At 34.9% G+C, this 25,561-nt stretch overlaps 7 protein-coding genes and 1 long non-coding RNA gene across 13 annotated transcripts; 5 read left to right on the top strand and 3 right to left on the bottom strand.

The window, feature by feature from the left end:
• The first annotated feature begins 401 nt into the window (after positions 1-401).
• LOC139988474 (uncharacterized) lies at positions 402-2,479 on the top strand. Its single transcript, XR_011800132.1, has 2 exons — positions 402-1,766; positions 1,843-2,479. It is a non-coding gene; the product is annotated as an uncharacterized lncRNA (long non-coding RNA).
• LOC139988464 (uncharacterized) lies at positions 2,135-6,433 on the bottom strand. 2 transcript variants are annotated; one of them, XM_072005943.1, is made up of 3 exons: positions 6,228-6,433; positions 3,540-4,414; positions 2,135-3,173 (listed from the first exon to the last, which is right to left on the bottom strand). In XM_072005943.1, exons 2-3 carry the CDS (start codon positions 4,408-4,410, stop codon positions 2,626-2,628), a joined length of 1,419 nt encoding a protein of 472 aa, XP_071862044.1. In that variant the 5' UTR covers positions 4,411-4,414; positions 6,228-6,433; the 3' UTR covers positions 2,135-2,625. The 2 variants fall into 2 exon arrangements, with proteins under 2 accessions (XP_071862044.1, XP_071862046.1); XM_072005945.1 differs by having other exon boundaries at positions 2,135-3,170; positions 6,228-6,423.
• A 973-nt stretch (positions 6,434-7,406) lies between these two features.
• On the top strand, positions 7,407-13,404 carry LOC139988453 (patched domain-containing protein 3). Of its 2 annotated transcripts, XM_072005918.1 has the most exons (12): positions 7,407-8,367; positions 9,761-10,007; positions 10,182-10,252; positions 10,336-10,551; positions 10,620-11,197; positions 11,286-11,909; positions 11,974-12,101; positions 12,179-12,340; positions 12,404-12,674; positions 12,751-12,872; positions 12,948-13,113; positions 13,198-13,404. In XM_072005918.1, the coding sequence occupies exons 1-12, from the start codon at positions 8,183-8,185 to the stop codon at positions 13,221-13,223; spliced, it is 2,796 nt and encodes a 931-aa protein (XP_071862019.1). In that variant the 5' UTR covers positions 7,407-8,182; the 3' UTR covers positions 13,224-13,404. The 2 variants fall into 2 exon arrangements, with proteins under 2 accessions (XP_071862019.1, XP_071862020.1); XM_072005919.1 differs by lacking the exon at positions 7,407-8,367 and having other exon boundaries at positions 9,865-10,047.
• Positions 13,134-14,148, bottom strand: LOC139988473 (uncharacterized). Its single transcript, XM_072005970.1, has 3 exons — positions 14,006-14,148; positions 13,820-13,901; positions 13,134-13,739 (listed from the first exon to the last, which is right to left on the bottom strand). The coding sequence occupies exons 1-3, from the start codon at positions 14,072-14,074 to the stop codon at positions 13,411-13,413; spliced, it is 480 nt and encodes a 159-aa protein (XP_071862071.1). The 5' UTR covers positions 14,075-14,148; the 3' UTR covers positions 13,134-13,410.
• Positions 14,149-14,206: 58 nt separating this feature from the next.
• On the top strand, positions 14,207-16,959 carry Mettl3 (methyltransferase like 3). 2 transcript variants are annotated; one of them, XM_072005935.1, is made up of 6 exons: positions 14,207-14,346; positions 14,431-14,592; positions 14,701-14,899; positions 14,969-15,475; positions 15,559-16,359; positions 16,820-16,959. In XM_072005935.1, the coding sequence occupies exons 2-6, from the start codon at positions 14,433-14,435 to the stop codon at positions 16,842-16,844; spliced, it is 1,692 nt and encodes a 563-aa protein (XP_071862036.1). In that variant the 5' UTR covers positions 14,207-14,346; positions 14,431-14,432; the 3' UTR covers positions 16,845-16,959. The 2 variants fall into 2 exon arrangements, with proteins under 2 accessions (XP_071862036.1, XP_071862035.1); XM_072005934.1 differs by having other exon boundaries at positions 14,701-14,903; positions 14,949-15,475.
• A 41-nt stretch (positions 16,960-17,000) lies between these two features.
• LOC139988462 (neuroepithelial cell-transforming gene 1 protein) lies at positions 17,001-19,106 on the bottom strand. Its single transcript, XM_072005941.2, has 5 exons — positions 18,942-19,106; positions 18,454-18,698; positions 18,017-18,380; positions 17,507-17,935; positions 17,001-17,415 (listed from the first exon to the last, which is right to left on the bottom strand). The coding sequence occupies exons 1-5, from the start codon at positions 19,005-19,007 to the stop codon at positions 17,005-17,007; spliced, it is 1,515 nt and encodes a 504-aa protein (XP_071862042.1). The 5' UTR covers positions 19,008-19,106; the 3' UTR covers positions 17,001-17,004.
• Positions 19,097-21,179, top strand: LOC139988471 (RNA exonuclease 4). Of its 2 annotated transcripts, none has more exons than XM_072005968.1 (2): positions 19,097-19,240; positions 19,792-21,179. In XM_072005968.1, the coding sequence occupies exons 1-2, from the start codon at positions 19,188-19,190 to the stop codon at positions 20,621-20,623; spliced, it is 885 nt and encodes a 294-aa protein (XP_071862069.1). In that variant the 5' UTR covers positions 19,097-19,187; the 3' UTR covers positions 20,624-21,179. The 2 variants fall into 2 exon arrangements, with proteins under 2 accessions (XP_071862069.1, XP_071862070.1); XM_072005969.1 differs by lacking the exon at positions 19,097-19,240 and adding an exon at positions 19,493-19,700.
• A 1,769-nt stretch (positions 21,180-22,948) lies between these two features.
• Positions 22,949-25,481, top strand: LOC139988466 (senecionine N-oxygenase). 2 transcript variants are annotated; one of them, XM_072005948.1, is made up of 8 exons: positions 22,949-23,088; positions 23,314-23,747; positions 23,844-23,982; positions 24,057-24,318; positions 24,394-24,497; positions 24,563-24,650; positions 24,710-24,873; positions 24,959-25,481. In XM_072005948.1, the coding sequence occupies exons 2-8, from the start codon at positions 23,554-23,556 to the stop codon at positions 25,265-25,267; spliced, it is 1,260 nt and encodes a 419-aa protein (XP_071862049.1). In that variant the 5' UTR covers positions 22,949-23,088; positions 23,314-23,553; the 3' UTR covers positions 25,268-25,481. The 2 variants fall into 2 exon arrangements, with proteins under 2 accessions (XP_071862049.1, XP_071862050.1); XM_072005949.1 differs by having other exon boundaries at positions 22,972-23,088; positions 23,531-23,747.
• The last annotated feature ends 80 nt before the right edge of the window (positions 25,482-25,561 follow it).

Genomic DNA, 25,561 nt, shown 5'->3' with positions numbered 1-25,561 from the left:
ATTTCCTCTCGAAGATAATCTTCGAGTATCGCCTCTGGACCTATCACGTGGAAGATAAAAGACACGCATAAAGATTTTCCATATTTATCCTTTTTTATTTATTGTTCGACACGAATCTTACACTCTATCTAGTTAAATGAACGAAACGTTCATTGAACCTATATTTTCTTTTATTGCACGTCTTGATTCTTACCTCGTGAAAAAACGACAACGTGATAAATTAATTTCCATTATAAATATTTTTTAACGACGTTTAAATGATTAATGAAATTAATTTTCGTTTTAATGGTATATTTTCGTATCGAAAACGATTTATATAATTTGTCGCGTTACTTTGGATTTCAATCATTGCTATTGGAACAAACGGATTTATGTCGTATGTTCTTTGAGAAGGAAAAAAGGTGAAAAGATTCTCTTCTGCCTACCGCAACAAGGTGTAATTGTAGAAACTAGATGCAACAAAATATACAATATATTTTTCGTTAACAAACTACCGATTTTCTTATGATTAACGATGCGATCTTACGCTGGAGTTTCGTCGGATGAAAGTGTTTCCCTTCGCGTTACCATTCTTCATGTACTTACTTTCTCTGCTGCTTTTCGAGCGGAATATCGGTGAGTAGACAGAAGAATGCGCTGTATAGAGAAGCTAAAGATGCACATTGAATAATGCAATTTTTTTTTTTTAGATGGTGTGCAGAAAATTGAGTCGAAATTAGTCATTGCTTCTCATTATGGTGGAACATGCAAGACGTCTGGGTCTCATGACCTGTGAATTAAACCGTCAATCGTTTGATGAAATAATTCAATTACATATCGGTTCATCGCTGTTCGCGAAGAATAAATTTAGTTTCACGTTGAAAGGTTTATCAAGAGTTCATGGATGTTTGTTTGAATGCATGCATTTCCGAGTTCAATAATTGCGATTGACATTTTTATATTAATTACCAGTATAAATGTATGAAGATGAAGATAAGAAATAATTTTTCACGATACACGAGTCTACAGTTTTCTACAATCTACGATAAAAAAGTAATCATAAGTGGTCTTTTTGTGTTTAGAGTGCAAGTTGACGACAGAAAAACCGGTTTCAAGCAAGTATGTGAGCTATTTGAAGTGTCACCTAAAGATTCGACGGGTGTCTCGCCTTTTTGAGTTAAAAATACATCCTTACCAGCAATCAGTAAAACCTAACAAGCTAAGTAGCACGGTTTTATTTACACATTTCCGGCAGCAGAAGAAATCGACCGAGATTTCTTCGGGATGAACTTTGCGTGAGCCTCTTCTTGGACACCAAACGTGCCGCTCCATCGCACATGATCTTAATTTACGAGTTCATTAATGGTTGAGTTATCGTAATTGACCTCATCGCTGTGTTACTAATCAGCGTTGTGTACTCGAGTTACGTCAGCCCATGAACGGAATTAAAAATGTAGCGTACGAACATCGTATTTGTGAGACTTTTTAAAATAAAAGGTTGATGATAAATGATTGCAATAAAACGGAAATGATTCACCAAATTTACATTGATATGACCTCAAGTATGAAATAAAAGTAATTCGATTTCTTGTAACAGATAAACGACATCCATAATGAGAATGTTGCGTTCACTGATCCAGTTTGCGAAACAGGTTGTAAGATTGTTAATCAAGGTTGATGAGTAAAACCACTGACACTAGTAAGAGGATCGTACTTTTGTATGTTATGCATTGACTTTTTTATGGACTTTTTATGTTCCTTTTGTACCGTTCGTTAGCCTAGAAAATGTAAGAGAAACATGAGAAATTAATACTTATTAATTAAATAATAATATAAATAGTAATAATGAACCAAAATTTTTAGATCTCCGGTCAAAATTTCGTCGAAATCGATGCGTAACACTTTGCTCGGCTCGTCCATAAATGGATAAACCGGTTATTCATTTCTGTGCCATGATGCACGCCTTGCGGTGCAGTATAGTCGCAGATGTCATTCCTAATTCAAAATTCAAGGCTCGTCTGAGCATACATAACTGGAATATGGTCCGAAGATTACTGTACATTTGAAAGCCTCTTCCCGCTTGAAGAAAAGAGAAGACGAAGAAGACAAGACATTTAAAATACGGTAGTAAAGGAACTAAAGAAATACTCTATAATAAAGTTTCAACGTTTTTGTATTTCCCAATCGCATCGTTTATAATCAAAGCCGCTACTACTAATCCACTTGTGGTCGAGTAATTTATTAGAAAAGTAAAAGTAGCTCGATATCAGTGGTAATTAATCTTACTATCCGCGAGTTGCACACCCACGCGGATGCGAATAGGGTCGTAGGTAATTGACCCGCGAAAGTTTTCTTCTCACGTTTAGCCACTCTCGTCGCGAGAGACGTTTCACTGTCACCTTCTTCCCATTGATATCTCGTGATGGTCTACCGCGATTTTATGTAATTAATCACTCGCTATAAACCACCGACTGCGACAGAGAATCATTTCTAAGAGAAATCACTCTCTGTTCTACACAATCTTACGAGCATTTCCCTTGTTAATATGTTACACTAAATATGTACAAGATTTCCAGATATCCTTCCATTTCATCTATTACCCATTAGATATCCACATTCAATAAATTAATAAAATCGATCATAGTTCTAACACTCATCTGTACTCGTGCTCCTCTTCCTACGTTTCTTCTCGTAACATTCCACGGCTTTCTGAACTTGTTCTAAATAATCCTGGATCGTGTTCTCCATTGTCAATTCTCTCGAATCCGACCTGGACAGAGACCTTTTCTGCACGAGAGCCGTAAGCATCAGAGTGACCACAGGGAGAGTCATTCCCAAGAGAAACGTTGGTGTCATGATATTCTTCAGGCCGTGTTTCTTGAATCCTCGATACAATTCTCCCCAGATACCGTCCCCTTCTTCTTCGTGATACTTACCTAATTTGCCGTACAGATGAGGTTTTATTTTACCCGTTTTGGCGATATAATTGTAGTAATAAGGATCGTAGGATTGAGCGTATAGCTGAGAATAGTAAACATCTTTGGTTGACGGTGGATGATCAACTTCAGGGAACCAAGCACCAGCGTCTTCGTACGGAACCGGAGGGTTGCTGATAGGTGGTGGCCCATGATGAAATCCTGGTGGCTTCGTGTAGATTACTTCAACGGGTGGGCCTTTCTGCTTGAACGGCACTGCTTGAGAAAGTCGATTGCAAAATTAGTTGCTAATTAAAGTGAATATTTATCTCGAGTGAAAATTATCAATTACGGCATTGGATAAGAAAACTCTCACAAATTCCCTAATTAATGGCCTCTCTTATAATGCGAATTGCGTTAAGAGAAGTTTCCCTAAATTACAGGATTTAGTAATCGAGATACAATTCTCGATTGCTAAACCCGTTTCACCGTCATAGTTGACGTATCTCGTGTTAATTAGCAGATTCGATAAGATTTTCAAACATCCAGAATATCCGTATAAGAAAGTTTCTTTCACGCGCAGCTTAGTCTTGTTAGTTCCTTTTTAATTAATTCTTGATTACGAACGCGTTAGTAATATATCACCTGGAGGAACCGGACCGGCGTAGAATCCTGGACCACCTCTGGATTGTGCATAGGGAAACGGCTTTCCACGCACCCTTCTTACGCGTTGATACCATCCAGGATAGTAAACGTCGTTCCTTGCTTGAATTCCGGATGCGTACGGATGTAACATCTGCTGTTGCTGCATCAGTGACGCGGTTGCCGGATTTGACATAGTCGGACGAAGATTCACCGAGTTCACAGGCGCACCGTAGGTCGGTTGATTAGCTGGTTGGCCAACTGGAAAAGTTTGCGGCGCCTGCCTTTGTTGCATGAGTTGCGCAGTCAAGTGTTGGTTCACCGGAGAAGACACGGTCTCCTGATTAACACGTGTTACTGGCTGTTGCGTTAATTGCTGTTGATTGGTGATCATTGCTTTGGCATTCTGAGGAGTTTCTCGGCTTTGTAAATAATGGTCCAAAGACAGACGTGATTCCTCTGGCGTCTTCGAATTAAGAAAAGAGTTCAAGGCAACTTCAACGTTGTTGACGGAGGCGATTCCTTGATTGTACGTATTCGCAGACAGATGACGACTCGATTGAACGATATTCTGTTGCTTCGCAAGATGCGACCATGTATGATTCACTGGATGATCATCGATGGAAGTTTCTATCGGATTTGCATATTGGGATGAGTTTTTAACGTCTGAGAATAGTAGATGAATGTTTTGAGGAGATTCTGCCGAGGCATCGATCACGTCCACTGTGGTTTCCTGTCGTCCTGCAGTTTTCTCGGAGAATCGTGATTCCACAGCCGTATACTCGGTATCCTCCGTCAACGGGTTACCCTCGAAATTCAATTGACCGTTGGCTAATCCTATCACGAGGACCAACAAGATCATTGCCGCGTTCATGGTTCTGAAATTAATGGAAAACCTACTGACTCTCTGACATTTAGTCAAGTCCAAATTCCTATACGTCGTGAAATACATAGATATTTTTATCTATAGAATTCGATATAGAGACTTTTACTCTTTTAGAAGTTTGTTGATTGACAGTTTCAATTTGCGTTCATAGTTAGACCGATTAGTAAGCAAGAAGGACTACATACTCTCGAATCGTTCCACTTATATGGCTGCTGGTCAAAGTGAAGAAAGAAACTAGTTATGCAGAAATGTTCACACCGATGTCGTTACGCGTTTAGAATGATTATCAACCAACACCTTTCTTCTGTTATCTATTCTACTTTTCAACAATTTGTTCTTACTTTCGCGTGAGAAAAAAAACTGAACAGTATCTCGTAACATTTTTACTACTAATACCGCGTTTCTGACCCGAATTGCGATTCAATTAAAAAATACGAGCATCGAATAATCGATACGGTAAAAGTAGACGTACCGATATAGTCGTACAATGTACATTCATGAATCGACCGGCACGGGTTAAAGACCGGTGTAACACTTTCTTCGGTCAAGGTGAATGCAGCCACGTTGACATGAAATACGCTTCCATTAATCGTATCCCGATGAGAATACTTCCTCTACTACGTTGTTAAGATTATATACCACTGTCTCTTCTATCGTCCAAGTCTTGACAGAGTATCTTGCTCGTAAGACGTTTAACGATTTATCCAGAAACTCATGTGTCTTTCATGTTTCTATTCGAGAAGATCGTAAATATATGCATGAAGCATCCGGAATATTTGAATTTCACGTAATAAGCCAGCAAATTATGAATCGAGACATTACCACAGGGCATGAAACGCAAATTTTGGATCGTAGGATGCCTAGCTATAAATATCTCAAAGCCGATCTTTAAAATGGAATTTTTAATGAACGTTCTAGAGCTCGCTGAAAAAGAGACGATGAATCATTGAAGAGAAAACTATCGAAATGTCTCGGATGAAACGGCGGAAAAAGTCGTTCGGAGAGAGTGGCTACGTTTAAGAAGCAGCCCACGTGCACACGCTGCTCTTCATCCAGAGTTCAGGGTCATCTCTCAATTTTTGCAATCATTTTTTTTTTCTCTTTCTTCTTTATCTGAATCGACTAAATAAGAAAGATCACCAATTCCGTGTTCGATAATCTTCTATTCGAAATAAAACAGAGACAAATAGAGGTTCTTCCGCGTATTTATACTCGTATCTACGCTGTCGAATATGCTTTTTTATTGGTCTCTAGTAATAGTTATTAATGGCAATTTTCGAAACCAAGACATGGAAATTTTGTGGCTTATCTATAAAAAGTTGGAATTCTAATCCGCGAAACTTTCTAAAAGACCGTTAATCCATTACGAATTCAGCTATTGGCCGAAATTCGAAAAACGCCTTGATTTCTTCTCTGCCGGTTGACAGCGACCGTTGACACCATTCGTGAAACGTGTGCCTTGTCAGACTTAAAAAGCAAACTAACTTTTCAACGTCGGAATACATTGAGTTCGTGCTGCATAGATCTCTCCAAGATCGTTCATAGGAACGTACATGGAAAAGAAACAGAAATGCCGTGTACCGTGAATGATAACTATTCAACGGAACTGTACACGAAAAACGAAACCGAGCTGGTATCGCATAGTTAATTCAATTATTTCGTGGAAAATCCTTAGAAACACAATACTTGTCAATGTATGTCAATTTATCAGTGGTCGAAGATGGAATTGTTTCGAGACATATTAAATCGAATTGTAACATCGAGTCAAGTTAAATTAAAAACGTATAAAAATTATTTTTACTCACACAGTTGGCAGAAAACGTACCGGACGTTCGAACACTAAATTTTTCGTCCCGTCGCAAGTTTCTCAGTTACGATCGAACATCGAACATCGAACATCGAGCAGACCGATCCGGCCGATGTAGCAAATAGCACGCGAGAGGAGACCACCCATCGGTCCGACTGGAACCAGGAATACTGAAGATCCACGGATCCGATGAGAAAGCCATTCACTTCGACCACGCTCCCTACCTTCTCGTCGAGCTTGTAATCCCGACCCCTTGTCGTTCGTTACCTGGATGAAATTGGTGTTAAATCAATCCGTATTACTTTCAATTCGTCGAGCGGCCTTCCGGGACCATTTTGAATCTTTTCCCTGAACAGTGGTCCCTGCTCTTTTGTCACGAATGTTCGAGGAGAAAGTGAACTGCGAGTGAAAATCAGGCAAAGAGCGTAAAACGATCCCGAGCCAGATACCGTACGATTAATTAGAATTCTCCGATTGTTTGACACGCCTATATAGGGAGATCTATTTTTATTCGTGAATGAAAATATTTTTATTTTGTTTCCATCTTTGTATTTCGATAACAGTAGTAGAATGTATCTAACATTGGTAGAAAATGTCAATAGCGTCTCAAGGTCATCGATATCTTTAACTTTTCCATCATTTTCTATCGTCATCACGATCGTACCTTCTAATTGTTAAACGACAAGGTCTTAAGCAACGACATCGATGAAACGTGTAATTGTGTAGCTTACAGTCGTATAATCTTTGAGAAACGTCGTTCTTCCGCAATTGCGGATGCTAAATCACTTTTTCCGCGATCATTCGAGCGCGTACGAGTCGCATGAGTCTCGACTAGCTGTGCAGTACGGAAATAACAGTCTCAAAGAGAAGAATTGGTGCTCGATTGTTATGGGAAAATTAATAAGTCGGATCCGATGCACCATTTTCGTTAATCCTGTTTCCTCGATCTATCCACGAACCGTGGAAGATCCGAGGCTATCATCGAGCGTGAAAAAAGCATTTATTGATGTAACTATATATGTAACGCTGTAGCGCAATGTAAAACAATTTTACGCTTCTATTTAAATTACAAGTTTCTATTTTCCCTAATTTGCAGCATCGTGGAAACTTTTGCATCGTGCAACTCTCGAAGAAAAGCGTTAATTAATGGAAGAAGTGGGTCAGCTGGAGTCGACAGTATGATCGGGTATAAACGCGATACGAAGCAAACATCGGAGGATTTCTGTCGAAACACAAGCAAATCAAACGATAGTTTAAACATTTTGTTTGCGCTGGCTTTCGAACGATCGCTCACAACGACGCGACGTCATTGTAGATGCAAGTCTCTGGTCGACACGAATCTCGGAAATTAAACATCTCGTGGACTACTTACCTGACTCGACAAAAATTGCTCTGGTTAGAGATCGTGCTCGCGTCGTACTACTTTATTAGCGTATTACGCTCGCGCTATGGATTTTAGAAAAAGAAGCAATAGGGCAAAAGATATAATGAACACCGTCTGATAGCGAGATAGACCGCTGCAGTTAATTCTCTTTCCCGACACTCTCGATACGTGGTCCACAATTATGCTAATCGACCCGTATATATCTCTTCTCCATGCATGATCAGATAATTCCAAGATGAATACAAAACGCTCAGGAATGAACAACTTGCGCCAAACGAGATATTCTTCTATCGAAAGTACAAGATCGGCGAGCGTATATGAGATTGCCACCTGTAACGTATGAAAAGAGGAAAACTGTCGGAAGGTCCTTTTGAAGTACAGTAGCGAGGATCCTCGAGTGAAACAAGTGTTGAGAAGCGTTGTAAACGAGCAGTCACGAAGACAATAGGAGGGGTGACCGACGTCCACGCTCCTCCTCATCCTCCCGATGGCATCAGCCGCGATCGTGCAAGCGAAGCTCCGGACCGAACGTTATATAATTGTGGCAGATTACTTCCAGCGTTGGTCACATGCATGCTGCCACACTGTGTGCTTACAAACGTTCTCCCGCAGTGGACATTAGACCACCGAACGACGTAAGCGTCGCAGCCACGAGGATGGAACAGCATCGAGGAAGAAACACTGGGATCACGTGGAAACGTCTCAAAGATCTCCTGCTAGATCTTCATTTAAATTCAGATCGTGTGTTTTATCGGTGAGTGCACGCATCATTTTGAATTGTTGATCGTTTTCGGGGCAGGGGGGTAGGTTTTCCTGGAGACGTTTCGATTTGCAGTGGAATAAGATATTCTTCTAGCTTTTTATACTTTTCAAACGAGGATTTTGCGTGTTTTCTTCAACTTTTATATTATTCCATCGATTTTCCTAGTAATACATCCGATCCATTGAACCTTTTTGAAAAAAATATTTTCTCGCGTTTACAGTTGAATTTTACGATTCGTGAATTATTCGTGGAAAGGAAAAAATAGATCGGATGTCGGCAAATTGAACATGATCGCGTTCTTCTGTCGGAAGTGCATTATCTCCGTTTTCACGGTGCTCATGATGCGCGCCTGAATTTGCATTGTCACCGAAACGTACCATGTTTAGTCTGGTTGAAATAACAGGTTGTCTCGGAATGAATTGACATTGAAGCGTGCCTCCGTTAACAGCAGTCTCATACGAAGAAGTTAATTGTCACGATAAAATCTATGACAAGGGCGTATTTTTTATTAGAGTCCTATACGATATAAATTTAGTAGTATACTTCTCGTTCTTTCGAAATACTTCACTTTATAGGGGAATTTATATCTCGTATAAATTCGATTCAAATGTGATTTGTGATTGTTGGTCGAATCGCAATTAGGATCAATCAATCTCCACGCGCCATAGAGTATGTTTTCAATAGGTAATTGCTCGAACTATGAAAACATAATAAATCTCGTTGTCGAATAATGACATTAGTGGCGTCGAGTTTCGGGGCTTGAACCTTGTACAATTTAATCCACTTAAGGTGAGATCATCGCGACCCTCTTAATTAGCTGAATCAAGAATGGTCGCTTTCGTTCCACGAAGTGGCCTATATTAGCTCATTGGTTCCTCTGGCGCCACCCCCTGCGTTTTCTTAATATTTCTATTAAAGATCATCTCTCTCGTTATCCAATTATAACAAGGAATTTTTTTCTACTTAATCGTTCGTTATTTATCAATTAAACTTCGTGTAATACCTCGACAAAAAGAAGTAAAACCTAAAATTGGTAATTTAGTACTTGAAATGTTGTTTCTAAGTCGATGCAAGTATTTCAACGTACAAAAATTTCTTTTAAAATCAAAGCATCTTAGATGTCAATTTGCTACACGAGCTATAATACTTAACGCAGCTCTACAAAGTTATCTTAAGCTCCTCAAATGACACTGTCTCCACAATATTATCTTGCAAAAAGTGCTTCGTCCACAAAATAAAAAGTACTTTCCTTAATCTATATATTTCTTTTTTTTTTTCTTTTTTTTTTTTTTTTTTTTTTTGTCGAAATATATGACTACTTACTATCTTGTGTCCCTGTGGAAGACGTTGATAAGAAAAAAGTGGTTTTTCCAACTTTTCCCAGTATTGGTTTGAGTATTGGAAAAAGACCCTGGCTGTGGCTGTTGGTGTGCTTCTGCATAAATTGTATCTGCGCACCTGGATTATACTTCTGGAGGGAAGAATTCGACGACATCGAGCTCTTCGTGCCCGAAGACTCTGTGATACGTAGCGACGCCGCCTGGGTGAAGACACACTTCCGGGACGATTTCCGATACGAAAGTATCATCGTCACGGCCCCCAACGTTTTGGACCCGGAAGTGCTGCGCTCGGTACATAGGCGATCATGAAATTATACGAGTATCTACGAAGGTTCTTTTCCACTTTAACGCATGATTCTTGTCAAAATTTGTCAAGACTCACGAGATTTACCTAACACTTGGGATCTGTGAGCTGAACCTCCGTTAAATTAAGTCGGTTGTTGAACCGTGTTTCTTTTCTTTCAGATTAGCAAGATAGAGCAGACAGTAAAATCAGTCATAGTGAACAATAACACCTGGGAAGATGTGTGTGCGGGGTAAAATATAAACGAATTAATTTTCAATCATTTGTTTTTTATTCTTGACTCAAATGGTAAATAAAGATCATATTGAATTACAGGTACTTTACGTGGTTCAACATGGACAACACGACAGACATCTTCAACGATCTCGATGTCACTACAGACATCCTGGTCGAATTGAACAACACGGTGCTAAAAAATGGATGTATATATCAATCCATCATACAACTTTGGGAAACCAGTCTAAATAAGGACGTTCGTAATTTGACGAAGAAGGAGGTGCTTGAGGACGTGACCAAAGCAATCAAGAACAAGTAAGTTTCGAAATAGACAAAGGACTCGACACTTCAACTCAATTCTTATATCACTTGATCTGTTGCAGGATCAACGACAATATCCTGCTGGATATTATACCTCTGCTTTCGGGGATATTCTATGACAAGAAAGGTCGAGTTAAAGGTGCCAACGCAACTATTCTAAATTGGTTGCTGAAGAAATCTAATCCAAATTCAGCCAACTGGGAACTAGAGTTCATAAACCACGTTCTCCATTCGAATATCACGTTTCCTCCAGGAATGGAGGTATATGCGATAGCTTCGCGAAGTTATATAGACTCTCTACATCAAATACTGAACAGTAATCTCACGGTGTTATGCTGTGGAATATCTTTGATAGCAGTCTACGTAATGGCGATGATCGGTAAATGCAACGCGCTAGAACAACGAATTTATCTTTCAATAATGGGGGTGTTCGTGGTTGGCCAGGCTATTTTGTCCTCTTACGGAGTGTGTTACTACTTGGGTTACTCCTATGGACCTATACATTCTATCCTTCCGTTTCTACTTCTTGGTATAGGCGTCGATAACATGTTCGTGATCATGCAAAGCCTGGAGAATCTCTCAGAGACTGATCAGTCTACGGATATTCCGATACGCATTGCTAAAGCTATCCAACAGGCTGGTACGATGCTACATTATGTCATATCGTTTTTAGTATACACGGCGTAGTTTCTTCTTATCTTTTATTTTACATTTTTTTTTTTTTTAAGGTATGTCGATCACTGTGACATCCTTCACGAACATTATCGCGTTTGCTTTTGGCATTACAACTGTGATGCCTACTCTCAGATCTTTCTACGCATTCGCCACATTAGGGATTTTATTTTTATACATATATGAAATTATATTCTTCGTGAGCTGTCTTGTATACGACGAAAAGAGGCTCGAAGCTCGCAAGGACGGTTGCTTCTGCCGACCCAGACTAAACTGGAAACCCAACGAATGTAGTCAGAGAAACACTCAACAGATTATCTTTGAAAACTATATCGGCCCGGGAATCACCAAGATCACGACAAAAGTAATTATCCTATTGATCACTGTCGGCTTCCTGTGCATTAACACGTGGGCAGTATTTCAATTGGAGCAAAATTTCGACCCACTTTGGTATTTAAATCAAGACTCCTATCCGATTCAGTTTAACAACAAATTGAAACAGTATTTTCCAAAATATGGAAAACGAGCTGCAATTTATATGACCGGCGTAGATTACTATGAAGACCGTGAATCTCTTTCTCAGCTGGTAGAAGTTTTAAAACGTAATCGGTACATTAACAATAGCACCCTCGAGCCATGGTTCATTGCCTATGAGAAATGGCTGAATGTTACTGGTAAAGGTGAGGCTTGATCTTGAAGTAATGCGATTTTAAAGATAACTCAATGGCAAAACTTTTATTATAGGTGATATTGAGAGCAAAGAAGAATATTATAACATTTTGACGGAATATTTACTTTTGACGAAAGAAGGTCAAGCATACATAAAAGATATCAATTTCGATAAATTACCGGCTGGAGAATATAATATAACGGTATTAATAAATTTTTCTGTACAATGTAGTTGTTCTATAGCTATACGTCTCAAGGGATTCATTTTTATTTTTCTCAGACATCGCAAATTCCTATACAACATGTTATGATTAACACAACATCGGAACAAATACAAGCGATGCAACTTATCAGGGAATCGGTTCAAGCGACGAATTTTTCTCATGGCCAGGATTATATAGCAATATTTTCGCCTGATTACGTTTCATGGACAGCAAACAAAGTAAAGACCCTAATTTTTTCCGTTTAATAGATATTATATAATCTAATTATTACATTTTTGTAGGTCATAGGAGAAGAATTGATCAGGAATTTAGGTCTAGAAATAGTGACCATTGGCGTAGTAATATTGATGTTCCTTAGAAACTTACAAGCATCATTTTGGGTGATTTGTTGCGTATTTTTTACACTTGTTGACTTACTGGGTACCATGTACTTTCTAAATTTGACCATAGAAATGTCCTCGAGTATCATGATTCTATTATGTGCGGGACTGGCGGTCGACTATGCTGCGCATATGGGATTAGAATTTATACGCGCAAAGGGTAGCAAAAAAGGTAAATGTCGAGTTCTTTAACGTGCGAGATTGAGGAAAAGGATTATTACATGGATATATGTGAATGACTTTTACAGAACGTGCGATAGCGACGCTTTCTATTGTTGGTCCAGCTGTATTTAATGGAGGTTTAAGTACGTTCCTAGCATTCGTTTTGCTAGGTTCTAGCGAAGCTTACATATTCAATACCTTCTTTAAGGTATTTTTAAAAAATTTATCTATTTTTATCAATGAAATTCTGTTAACAAATTTTATAAGAATTGTAACATTTCAGTTATTCACGTGTGTAGTGATATTTGGTCTGTTTCACGGTCTGTTATTTTTACCAGTAATCTTAAGCATAGTCGGACCTGAAGAAAGAGTAAGAAAAGAAAGAAAAGAAACTGTAGTAAGAGAACACAATGGATATTGTAATGTTCCTTTATCTCAAAGTGAGAAAGGTGATATTTTATAAACAAAATTAGAAGCTACAAAATATTTATTTTTTCTTTAATGATTTTCTACAATGATTTCTATTTCTTTAGAAGCAGGGACTGGAACTGCCAAATAAAATTTGACAATGTCTCAAAGACTGCTTAGATAAGTATTTGATTAGAAGATTCTAGAATATAAATTGCAATTACAAGCAATGCACACGTACTGTAAAACAGTAATTTGTATATTCTTTGTTAATTTGTCCTTTTGTAAGAAAAAAAAAAAGAAAATAAAAATGTACCCTTTAAAATAATAAATCATAGTTATCTTCTTTGTCTACCCCTGACTTCTGTCCATTCATCTACAACTTGCATACCATCAGATGTTTCTTCCTCTTCAGAACTGTCATTTTCTATAGCACAAAATGTTTGAATTCCTTTTGCAGGTTCATTTGTAACAAGCCATGGTTGTAACGGTGGCAGTTTTGCAAGCTCTATCATTACCAGATTTTCAGTATTTTCATTACAATAACGATAAAACTTCAATAATTCTTCTGCAACTTGCATTGCACTATTATCTTGAAGTTCTGTATTGAAATGCTCATCCATGTAATCTTCTAATTCGTTGGCAATTTCACTACCATTCAGGCCTTCTAGAGATAGAAAAATATTAAAAATTAGTTACAAAATAATTGATATCAAAATATAGTACAAAATAAATGAGATAACGAACCATTCATGTACATAACCTCTGCCATGTAAAAGCAAAAATCTATCGCCGTTCTCTTTGCACCCATACCATGTTCCACTGCCATCTAATAAAAAGATATTCAGTAAATATAAGATGTAAAAATATTTATTATATATTCGTATTTACATACATATGTTTTATTGCAGATTTAAGAAAATAGATATTTACCCTTAAAGCAGTCCAATTACTGAAAATACGTTGTATAACCGAAAGAAAAAATTCTTTTGTGTTTGACATTTTATTTGCGACGAGAAATCCTTAAACAACACTTACTAATAAAATTAGTAACAATAATTAATCACGACTACCTATTTAACACTACCCATCTTGAATTAGCAAATCGGCCATGTGCTTTTGCGTTTCAGGTACAGTTAGGTCGTTAAGACCAGGTTAGATTTTACATTGTAAAGTTGCTCGTAGTTTATACGTTTATACATACATATATGCTGAAATTTTTGGATAAAAATGTATATCTAAGTATTTTAGACAGCTTTTATCAGTATTATAAGGTAAATATTCATTTCTTATTATTTAAATATAAAGAATAATATGCAAATAGTTATTTATTTTCTCCTAAATAATTTGTCACGAAGATATGTCAGACGCTTTTGAAGAGATACAGGCAATTAAAATAAAAAGAAACAGTCTACGAGAGAAATTGCAGAAAAGAAAACGCGAGAGACATGAATTATTTACTCTTACTTCTACAACACCAGTATCATCCTCCTTGACAAATGAATCACCTCTTTCTAATGGTAATTGAATTTATTTCTTTTTTATTTATTTCTTTTTATGTATTTGAAATTGAACCCTAAATATAAGTTTTATTTAAGTGTTAAAAGTAAGATACAATTCTTTGTCAGATTCAATGGGACATTCACATCGATCCGACCATAGTGAATATGAAAGAGACGTGTTATGTATTCTACATGAATCATTACCCAATTTGCCAATCACATCTGCAGAACTAATAGATCTACTTCGTAAAAATCTTAATGCAGATGTATCATCTCCAGATATTCACAAAATTTTGGAAAAGCTTGCAGCTCAAGATATTGTTAAGTTAGTAAGTTTCTGCATCATCCCAAATCAAAACTTCATATGCAAATAGATAATTGAATGCTTTTTCAGAATCAAGGAAGTAACAGAAAATGGTGTTTTTGGATATACAGTATTGTCAGTGGCAGAATCACAATCATCATATCAGTCTCAATCAGATGACACAGAAAATCCAGAGAGTGCAGAAACATCTGCATCTGAATTGAATGACTATGTACCTGCAGAGAAGCAACCCAAATTAGATAAGAAAAATACAGAGGATATAATGTCACTTATATCAATGCCTACTATTAGAGAAAAAGAAAATAAGAAGGTTGGAGAACAAATTTTAGATTTGTTATCAAAGCAAACATCTAAGGAAAAATCACTAGCTGAAAGATTTCGGTCTCAAGGAGGAGCACAAGTTATGGAGTTCTGTCCTCATGGTACAAGAGTAGATTGTGTCAAGTTAAATGGTGGACCAGGATTTGCAGAAAAGTGTAAAAAACTTCATTTCAAAAAAATTATTCAAAGTCACACAGATGAATCTTTAGGTGACTGCAGTTTTCTTAATACTTGCTTTCATATGGATACATGCAAGTATGTATTCTAAATGTAATAATTTTTAATTATAATGTAGAATCACTCGATTCTTTGTTTTATTTAAATATTTTATTGTATAGATATGTTCATTACGAAGTGGATGGACCAACAACCCAACCAAAGGAGTCAAACGAAACAGACAATGCAAATAATAGTGCAGTGAATAAAGGTTTAACAGTAGATAGTAAAAATGGTAGTAGTACTGCGTGTCCACCTCCTAGCGGATCATTAGGTAGTGAATTGACTCTTTATCCACCACAATGGATACAATGTGATTTACGTTATCTTGATATGACTGTCCTGGGTAAATTTGCTGTTATAATGGCTGACCCTCCATGGGACATACATATGGAATTACCATATGGTACCATGTCAGATGATGAAATGAGACAATTAGGTATACCTGCTCTTCAAGATGAAGGTCTCCTATTTTTATGGGTAACAGGGAGAGCAATGGAACTTGGTAGAGAGTGCCTACAATTGTGGGGATACGAAAGAGTAGATGAGATCATATGGGTGAAGACTAACCAATTACAAAGGATAATAAGAACTGGCAGAACAGGTCATTGGCTAAACCATGGCAAAGAACATTGCTTAGTCGGCATGAAAGGAAATCCGAGAATTAATCGAGGCTTGGATAGCGATGTTATAGTAGCCGAAGTTCGTGCAACCAGTCACAAACCTGACGAAATCTATGGAATCATCGAACGTATGAGCCCAGGAACAAGAAAAATAGAATTATTTGGTCGACCACATAATGTTCAACCTAATTGGATCACATTAGGCAATCAAGTAGATGGAGTTCACTTGATTGATCCACAACTTATTAAAGCCTTCAAAAAGCGTTATCCAGATGGAAATTCAATGAAACCTAGCAAACCGTAAGCATTTTAGACAATATAAAATAAGTGGATAATTATTTTATTACAAATGTTATAAGAATGGAATTGTGTTTAATAAAACTTGACTATAAATTCCCGATTTTCATTTTTTTATTATGTTTTAAAATATCCATAAAAAAATAATTCCATTTTTAAATACATAAATGTGCATACCTATATAAATTGCATTTACAATCACGTTAATTGATCCCCATTTTTTTTTACAATTAATATCAGAAATATTTGTACAGACTTATTAAAAATATTTAGTTCATATCTTAACTAGTATGTGTTTACATTATATATATATAATCTTCACATTAGCACCTCTATTATATACTTAAATATATGAATATGTATATATATATAATTTATATATTTTACACTAATACTATTTACTTTAAAATATGTAAATAATACATAGGTAAGTACACATGTTAATATATAATAATTCTTTTAGATTGAAACTGGAATGTGATCTTTAAAGCATAATGAAATATGAGCGAATTTAACAATAATTTATGATACACACAGATGTTCCTAGTATGATTGAACTAAACGTTTTTTTTAATGGATCTAAATTATATTTCTATTTATATATGATAATGTATGAACATAAAATAATAAATTCACAGTTGTCTAATGTTAAACAAAACCAATGCTGCTGCTACGCTTCTGTTTTAAAAAACTCCTTTTTAATGTTAATGAAAAATTATTTTCACTTGTTTTATTCATAGACAATCTAGTAGATCGAATTGTTTTTGATGTTAAAATGTCCTCATTTTCTTTTTCACTGATGTCAATTACATTTTGTGATGGACTAATATTGCATTTGTAAACTTTACTAAATGAATCAATCCAATGTCTTTTTCCATGTTCATCTTCTGTTATTAAAATTTGATCTCCAATTTTAAATCCATAATCAAACTTTTCATTTGTACTTATGCAGATTTGTTCCTTGAGTATGACAGGACAAAATAAATTGTACCTTTTACTTGAAGATCTTGTTCCACGAGTTATTGCAAAGCCAGTGTTAAAAAGAAAACACTGAAATTTCTAAAAATCATCATTTTTTTCACATGTATATATAAATTTGTATCTATTTATTTACACATAATTAATAGAATCATCTACAAAATATTCTTACCATTCCCCTTGTATCTTTAAGCTGCCCTTGAGTGATTAACTCTGTTGCATTCTCAATGCATTTACTAGGATCATAATCTAGCTTTACATTAATTTTTGACTGAGCCAATTTGCATTCTGCATCACCCATGGTTTTATCTATATTTTTAAGTAAATTAGACATCAAATCATATGCTTCTTTTAAGGATGTTTCATCTGCATGTGTTGCTACAGTATGCTTTAATATTTCCTTAATCAATAAAGGGTATTTAACAATTCTTGATCTTGCTACATCTATATAAGTCCACAAATCTATTGAATGAGGAGATTCTAAACGTTTTTTTAAAAAAGATTGAAAACGTTTGTTTGTCAACCTTTTTTCATCTAACAAGTGTTTTGCCCATATTTGTGTTCGGCATCTTTCCAGGTATGGGTTTGTTAATGTTGGAATCTGAAAAAATTGTAATAAAATAAATATGTATGTTTGTAAACTGTGTTAAACATTCAATACCTAGAATTGATTATAACTAACCCAATTTAATATTGTAGATCCAACTATTTCTGTAAATCCATATTTATCTCTTAGACCAATTAATTCATTTCTCAATCTATTATGTATTTCAATGAATTGTGTTATATCTCCAAAAACTGTAACTAATTCATCAGAACTAAAAATACTACTAGATATCAGTGGTTCATAGTAACAATCTTTGAGAACACATAAGTCATTAATGAATACATTTTCTCCACAATACAATTCATAAATTGCTTCTTGTCTTTTCACTTCTTTTCTGCTCAAAACATAATTAGGTTTATCCTTGATATTTGTATTTGCTACATCAAGTACCCAACTTCTGAGTGTAATATTATTAGAGTTTTCAATATTATTTTTGTGCCTAAGAAATAGAGTTGAATTAAATGAATATCCTTGAATTATGTTAAAAGTATATTTAATAATGTTTTCTATACTTTTTCTTTAATGTTCCTGTATCTGCTTCATTATTCACAAATGGCAAGTCTGATGTATTTGATTGAATTGTGAAAGATCTATGAAAATTATTTCCTTGTTTACTACCTAGAGTAGAAGATGAAAAAATGCTACTAGCCACTTCTGTAATTCTTCTTCTTTTTTTCTTTTTGCCTACATCCGATTCGATAGATATGTCCATTGAGTTGATACTAATAGCATCACTTTTTGGACGTTTTCTTGTTCGCTAATTTGTGAGTAAAATGTCATTTATAATTATAAACGCCAACAATATACAAAAGTAACTATCAAATAAAAATGTATTTAAAAATCACTGATGAACCACCAGTCAAAATAAGCGTAAAAAATCCAATATATAATTCGTAAAATTAAGAAATACAACACTTATAATGTCATCAAACGTCTACTAAACTAATAGGTTAGTGAAGCTTCATATATAAGATATCTTCAAAAATACGTAAGAACTTACCAGCCAAAATTTTTTTCGAGGTTCTTGAAATACATCTTTATTTGTATTATTGCTATCATCATACATTTCCCCTATACTTTTAAAAACTCACGTACAATTGAAATACATACAGTTATTCATATTCCATAAGAGATAACAGATGAGATAACCGTTGGTGTAGATGTAGGCCTTTGTATTTATGAACAACCCATTAGTTCAAACTTTACAAGTGTAAACTCTTAAATACTTTCTATTTATTCTAATATAATGGATACTTTCACTTTCATATTATGTATTATCTTTATATTATTTCTTATATGGTAGGAATTTTTTCACATTATTTAAATTACTAGAAGCGTCATTTAGTAGTTAATTAACCCTACCCTTCCTACATTTACTTTGTATTTGATTCGTAAACCTATTTTCTACATTTAATTTATATTAAAATATTTCCTTAATCTATAACATCGTTGAATTAAAAAGAAGACATGCCAATGTACATTTTTCTATAGGTTCGCAACAGTCTGTTCAATTATATACGTTTGAGAGGGAGAAAGTGACTGAATCCATTTTCAAACGTATAAGTGTTTTGGATTGTACCGCCATATTTACGTTGACATATTATCTAAAATTTTACAAATACTTTTACTAAAAATTTGCTTATTTCCGTATTAGTTCAGAAATAGATATTGTATATTTTGTTATTCGATAAAAAAGTGTTTTTTTTCCGGATATTTATATTTGTTTTTAAACACGTGTTTAATGAAGAGGTTAGGGCAGGTAACTTAATATCTAAAAACAAATACCTAGTATATTTATATCCACTTTGTAATTACAGTCTGTTCCATTAATTTTTTTTTTTTTTTTTCAGGAAAAACATTTCCATGGAACGGCAATGCGAACGCCGTTTTAAGAAATCTATTAATACGCAAACTATGAATACAAAGGATAAAAAAACCGATCAGTGTATGACCCCACACACAGAGCGTAATGCGTCTGGTCGAAATTGGGAAATGTTTAAAAATTTAGTAGTTCAACCATCACCATCAAGTTCAGATTCTACTGATAAAGAAAATGTTAATAAGAAGAAATCTACACATCAAAAGTCAAGAAAGAAGCATTATCCATCCGTATTGAATGTAGATCATACATCACATGAAGAAGGAGTAGTTTATGATGAAAACAAAAAGAAGCTAACAAAACAGATAGCAATAGATTGTGAAATGGTTGGCATAGGAGATGGCAGTGAAAGTATGTTAGCTAGAGTATCCATCGTGAACCGTCATGGTTTTTGTGTTTATGACAAATATGTAAAACCAAGAGAACCTGTTCAAGATTATAGAACTAGAGTTAGTGGTATTAGGCCTCATGATCTTGAAAATGGAGAAGAATTTCAGATTGTTCAGAATGAAGTAGCAGAAATTTTAAAAGGTCGCACTTTAGTTGGCCATGCATTAAAACATGATCTTGATGTACTATATCTTTCTCATCCAAGGAAATATTTACGAGATACTTCCAAATTTAAAACCTTCAGACAGTTATCTGGAGGGTATACCCCTAGTTTGAAGAAACTTGCACATGAATTATTAGGAAAAGAAATACAAACAGGGGAACATAACTCTGTCGAAGATGCAAGAGTTGCAATGCAGTTGTACGTGCTGTACAAAAATATGTGGGAATCTCAATTTTATTCTAAACGATAATTTATACTATAACAATGGATCTATCTCTATTATCTATCTTTTAAATAGAAGACTATAAGAAATACATAGAAAATAGGTTTGTTTTATATAAAATAATTTTGTATCAGACATTTGAATTTATCTTATGATCAAATTCAATAATAACATTCACATTTTAATTCATAAATTTAAAGTCTACTTATACGGTGTGTCTGTTTTATTCATGTGTGACTAAATATCTTTGAAAATATGCAAAATATGTAATAGAAAATAAATGATAAATGTAATAAAAGAGGTTTATTTAAGAGCTCAAAATGTTCACAGGCCCTTTCAGGATCATTCCATGATCACATAAATATCAGCAGTACATATTTCCTAATATGCTACAACTTTTACCTGAATCATTTTTTCGTATTTTGTATATTTTTCAAAATATTTAATTGTATATAGATAAAACGTAAACATTGTGTATGTTTAATTAAAACTGTAATCTATGTAAATAGAATACTGTTATCAGAATGTACAAAAAGGGATGTTAAAAGTCTCAAAATATATTTCCTTTTTAATAAAGATTTTACATGATTATTTTATTTTTTCAATGCCAATTATAAATGATTGAATTACATACAGATGCGTGATTCATAAATATTTGCATAATGAGAACGGTAGGAAGGAAATCTATGATTTTCCACTATCATTTTTTCTTATAGTGATTCTATGAACGCACTTTTATTAACAAAAAATTCGAATGACATGCAAGAAATACTACAGTATACAGTATTAGCTTATTTTTGTTTTCTATTATCAGAGATGCTCAATTTTTACGTCAATTCGACTCTTTCTTCCTTATAAAGGAAGAAAAATAATCTGTATAAAGTATAAGCCAAATCGTCCAAAACATGAATGCCAATGTAGAATTATTCCATCACCCACAGTGGATATCGCAAATTGATCTTTTACACTTGGCATATCTAGGCATATTTCTTATTTCTCTATTTGTCTTTTTTTCCTACAATGTGGGGCGAAACTTCAGGGAAATATGTATTTCTAAAAAATTTGGAGCTTGTGTAATTTTGTGCTATATAATCACCGATAATCTCTTTGTGTCCAGTTAGGGGGGAATATCCGAGTTGTTTGCTAAATTTACAGTATACTCTCAGAGGAGACAGTCGAGTATAAAGGACTAAAATTCGTGTCGGACGGTGTAGTTTTAAGTTTTATTGGCAAAGTGACATTCGAGCAATTTTCCTTCAACTTTAGAATACAAATACAACTGTCCTTTCTTGAACGAAATATGTGGAGTATGGGTAAATTCAAACATGATGACAGCTGATTATGGGAACATATTACACACATCAATCGAAAATCCTATTCTTGGTTTTAACGACCTTCCTATCAGCATCTGGGCTTTTTATTTGATTGATATACAGGTACAATAAAAAAAGGAATTAAAATATTTTGCGGAAATTACCATTAATACGAATCATTATTCGTTGATCGAAGTTGCGATTTATTTTAAAATTTTGGTGGTGCAAAAAAGATTTCCCTCGCATGGAAAATATGTTACGAGAGGAAAACGAAGAATTAAAAATTCATACAAGCGAAGTACTGCGTAAAAAGCACTTTCGTTTATTGTTAAATAAATGGGCGTGTATTACAAGCATCTTGCAAAGACCGCAGGAATCGGTGCAATGACTCCGACCATTACAAATATTCATAAAGATTGTTTTATGAATTTTATAGATGATTTCGTAAATTATCGGATCTATAACTATAGGCCAACAAAGTCATTAATGACTATCCTATTCGATGTTAAAAATTTTATGTCACGGCATAATATAATGTTTAAATTTAAACGCGTTGATTAAAAATTCGATCGTCTGCAATGTCGTTAGAAGTGAAAGATGTTGTTGCAGTGTTTAGAGTTGTTATCAACTCTTGTCTCCTTTATCTGTTATATATTTGAAAGTATGACGCGATAGTGGGAAAATGAAATCGATCGTTGAATGTATTTTTATCAGATTGCTTTTTTCTTAAGAAAATTAATTCAAGCTTTTTGTATATGTAAAAGCTAAACATATGTATATAATGGACATGTACTTAAAATATATTACAAAAAATAAATGTTATATATGACTTTGAAAGCGACTGATCACACGACGCCACGAAAAGAGTTATTATCTAAAAATAATAAAAAAACTCCTTTACCGTTTCAAAGTTAATGCAACAGCACGTTTCCAAAGAAGGAACAAGGCCGCTGATCGTCGTTACTTGCCATAGCTAGAGTTTTATATGCGGATTTCTTGTATCTTAAACATATAGAGCACATGACGACCTTGTTATCAGCATCAGCCACTTTTTGAACTATACACTTCGACTTTCCTTATACTGATTATTTCACGTTTGATCACTTCATATTTGTTCGCTGACTATAATACACGAGTACTGCTAGCAATTCAACACGTGATTATTTGATTTTTCCTCTGGTAAGTAAATCGTTACATCAGTTAACATAACTAGCATTCCACTAAATCTCAAATATGTAGATCGCGATATTTTGCTACATTCTATTGCAAGCATTTTTACGTCGATTGAAATATGCTTTACTATCCAATGCAAGAATGTCAGTAGTAAGGAAAGTGTTCTGTAAGAGAAAAAAGAAGAAACGTTCACGTTCGTTACTTTCAATCGTTGTACCTTTCCATTTGCAGCTTGACCGGGTCTACTAGTACACTACACGATATCATTAACGATTGAATCCGTATTTTCAATCTCGTTACATATCATTTTTGGAAGTGATAAGTGACACGTGTATCAAAAAGTACTTTTTATATAGCCATTCGGCCGCTATTGAATCAAGAGGGAAGTCCTCGAAAGAATAAGAAATTACAGGTGTTATCCAGAACAAGTGCATTTCAAAATTTTCAGGTTTTTCTGAATTCTCCAGAAATATGAAGATCGCCGTGATCGGTGCTGGATCAGCTGGTCTTGCTGCTTTACGGCAATGCACTTCCGGTACATACGACACTGAGGTAATATGCTACGAAAAAACTGATCAAGTAGGCGGTACATGGGTTTACAGGGAAGAAACTGGTTTAGATCGATACGGTTTACCAATACACACTAGTATGTACAAAAATTTAAGGCAAGTCAACTATAGAATGATACTAAATGCACGATGAACTTATTATGTTATTGTGTTATTTTTAATGATGTATTCGATTGTTTTTGTACTACATAGAACGAATCTTCCGAAGGAAGTTATGGGGTATCCTGATTATCCTGTTCCCGATACTTCCGACAGTTATTTGACTCGCACGCAAATACTTGAATTTTTAAATTCTTACTGCAATCATTTTAATCTTCGTCGGTATATCCAGGTATTTAATAATTTTTAAGAGTATGAATTATGTTGTTTATCATTGCAGAAAATATTCAAGAGTGTATTTTGCAGTTTTTGCATAACGTGGAATTAGTGGAGCCATCGACAGGGAACCGGAAGTGGACGATTAAAGTAAAAAATCTAGAAAAAGATACTGTCTTAACAGAGTCATTTGATGCAGTTATGGTGTGTAATGGTCATTACTTCGAGCCTAGTATGCCAAATTTAAAAGGTCAGAAGACTTTCCAAGGGCAGCAATTGCATAGTCATGATTATAGGATGCCGGATATTTTTACCGATAAGACTGTACTTGTACTTGGCGCCGGGCCTTCCGGTATGTAATATTACCTGCGGCCTTTGGTTTTTGTTGTAAAATGCCTTTTTAATATTGCTTTTATGAAAACAACAGGAATGGATTTGGCTTTGGAAATATCAAGGAAAGCAAAGCGTGTAATTTTAAGTCACCACCTGAAGGATCCTATAGGCACTGTATTTCCTGAAAATGTTGTTCAGGTAACTGATGAAAAGCAAATAAAGCACACATGTAAGAAATCTTATTTCAATTTTTATCTTTCCAGAAACCAGATGTAAAAGAAGTGACTGAACACGATGTTTTTTTCAAAGATGACAGTAAAGAAACCGTGGATGTGCTTTTTTATTGTACAGGTAATTATCGTCCAACTTTATTTATAAAACGATAATTTAATCTTTCTTTTCGATCAAAGGGTATAAATATAGCTTCCCCTTTTTGAGCGAAAAATGTGGAGTACGGGTAGATTCCAATATGGTGACACCATTATGGAAACATTTAATATCGATCGAAAATCCCACCCTGGCCTTGGTTGGTCTTCCCTTCTATGTTTGCGCCTTCAACATGTTCGATCTGCAGGTGCGACTGAAAGAAAAATTGATATTGTAACGTTTTTTTATCGCATGAACTACCTTAGTATGACTCACTTATTTATTGATCAAAGGTCCGTTTTATCTTGCAATATTGGTTTGGCAAGAAAGACTTTCCTTCTAAAGCGAATATGTTACAAGAAGAAGCGGAAGAATTTGAAAACCGCAGAAAAGAAGGCTTGGAAAAAAAACACTTCCACATGATGGGATTTAAGCAGGGCCATTACTATGACGATCTAGCAAATACTGCGGGAATAACACCATTGCCACCGGTTCTTACAAAATTGCACAACGAAAGCAGTACGCGCTTCTTAGATGACCTGGTACATTATCGAGAAAGTAGATATAGGATCATCGATGACTATAATTTCATTCAGCTTTGAAATGATATATTTTGTTCGCAATAAAGAATAAACATTGTCCGATCTTATACAATTAGTATAAAGATATTCTGTGCCTAATAGATCCAATTATAGAGATTATATAAAACAGACTGAAAGCTACATTCTTATCCTATTTTATAATATTAACGATGACATGATAGATGAATTGTACACTTTTTTGTTACATGATAATATAATAGTAGATCAGAAAAGATTTTTTGCATTAAAGTCAGCCATATTTCGTACATTTTCAAAAATAACTTGAATCCTGCTGAATTCATTTTGTAATTGAAT

Source organism: Bombus fervidus, chromosome 6 (genome assembly GCF_041682495.2).
Source record: "Bombus fervidus isolate BK054 chromosome 6, iyBomFerv1, whole genome shotgun sequence".
Lineage (NCBI taxonomy): Eukaryota > Metazoa > Arthropoda > Insecta > Hymenoptera > Apidae > Bombus > Bombus fervidus.
This window is presented reverse-complemented; position numbering and strand designations above follow the sequence as displayed.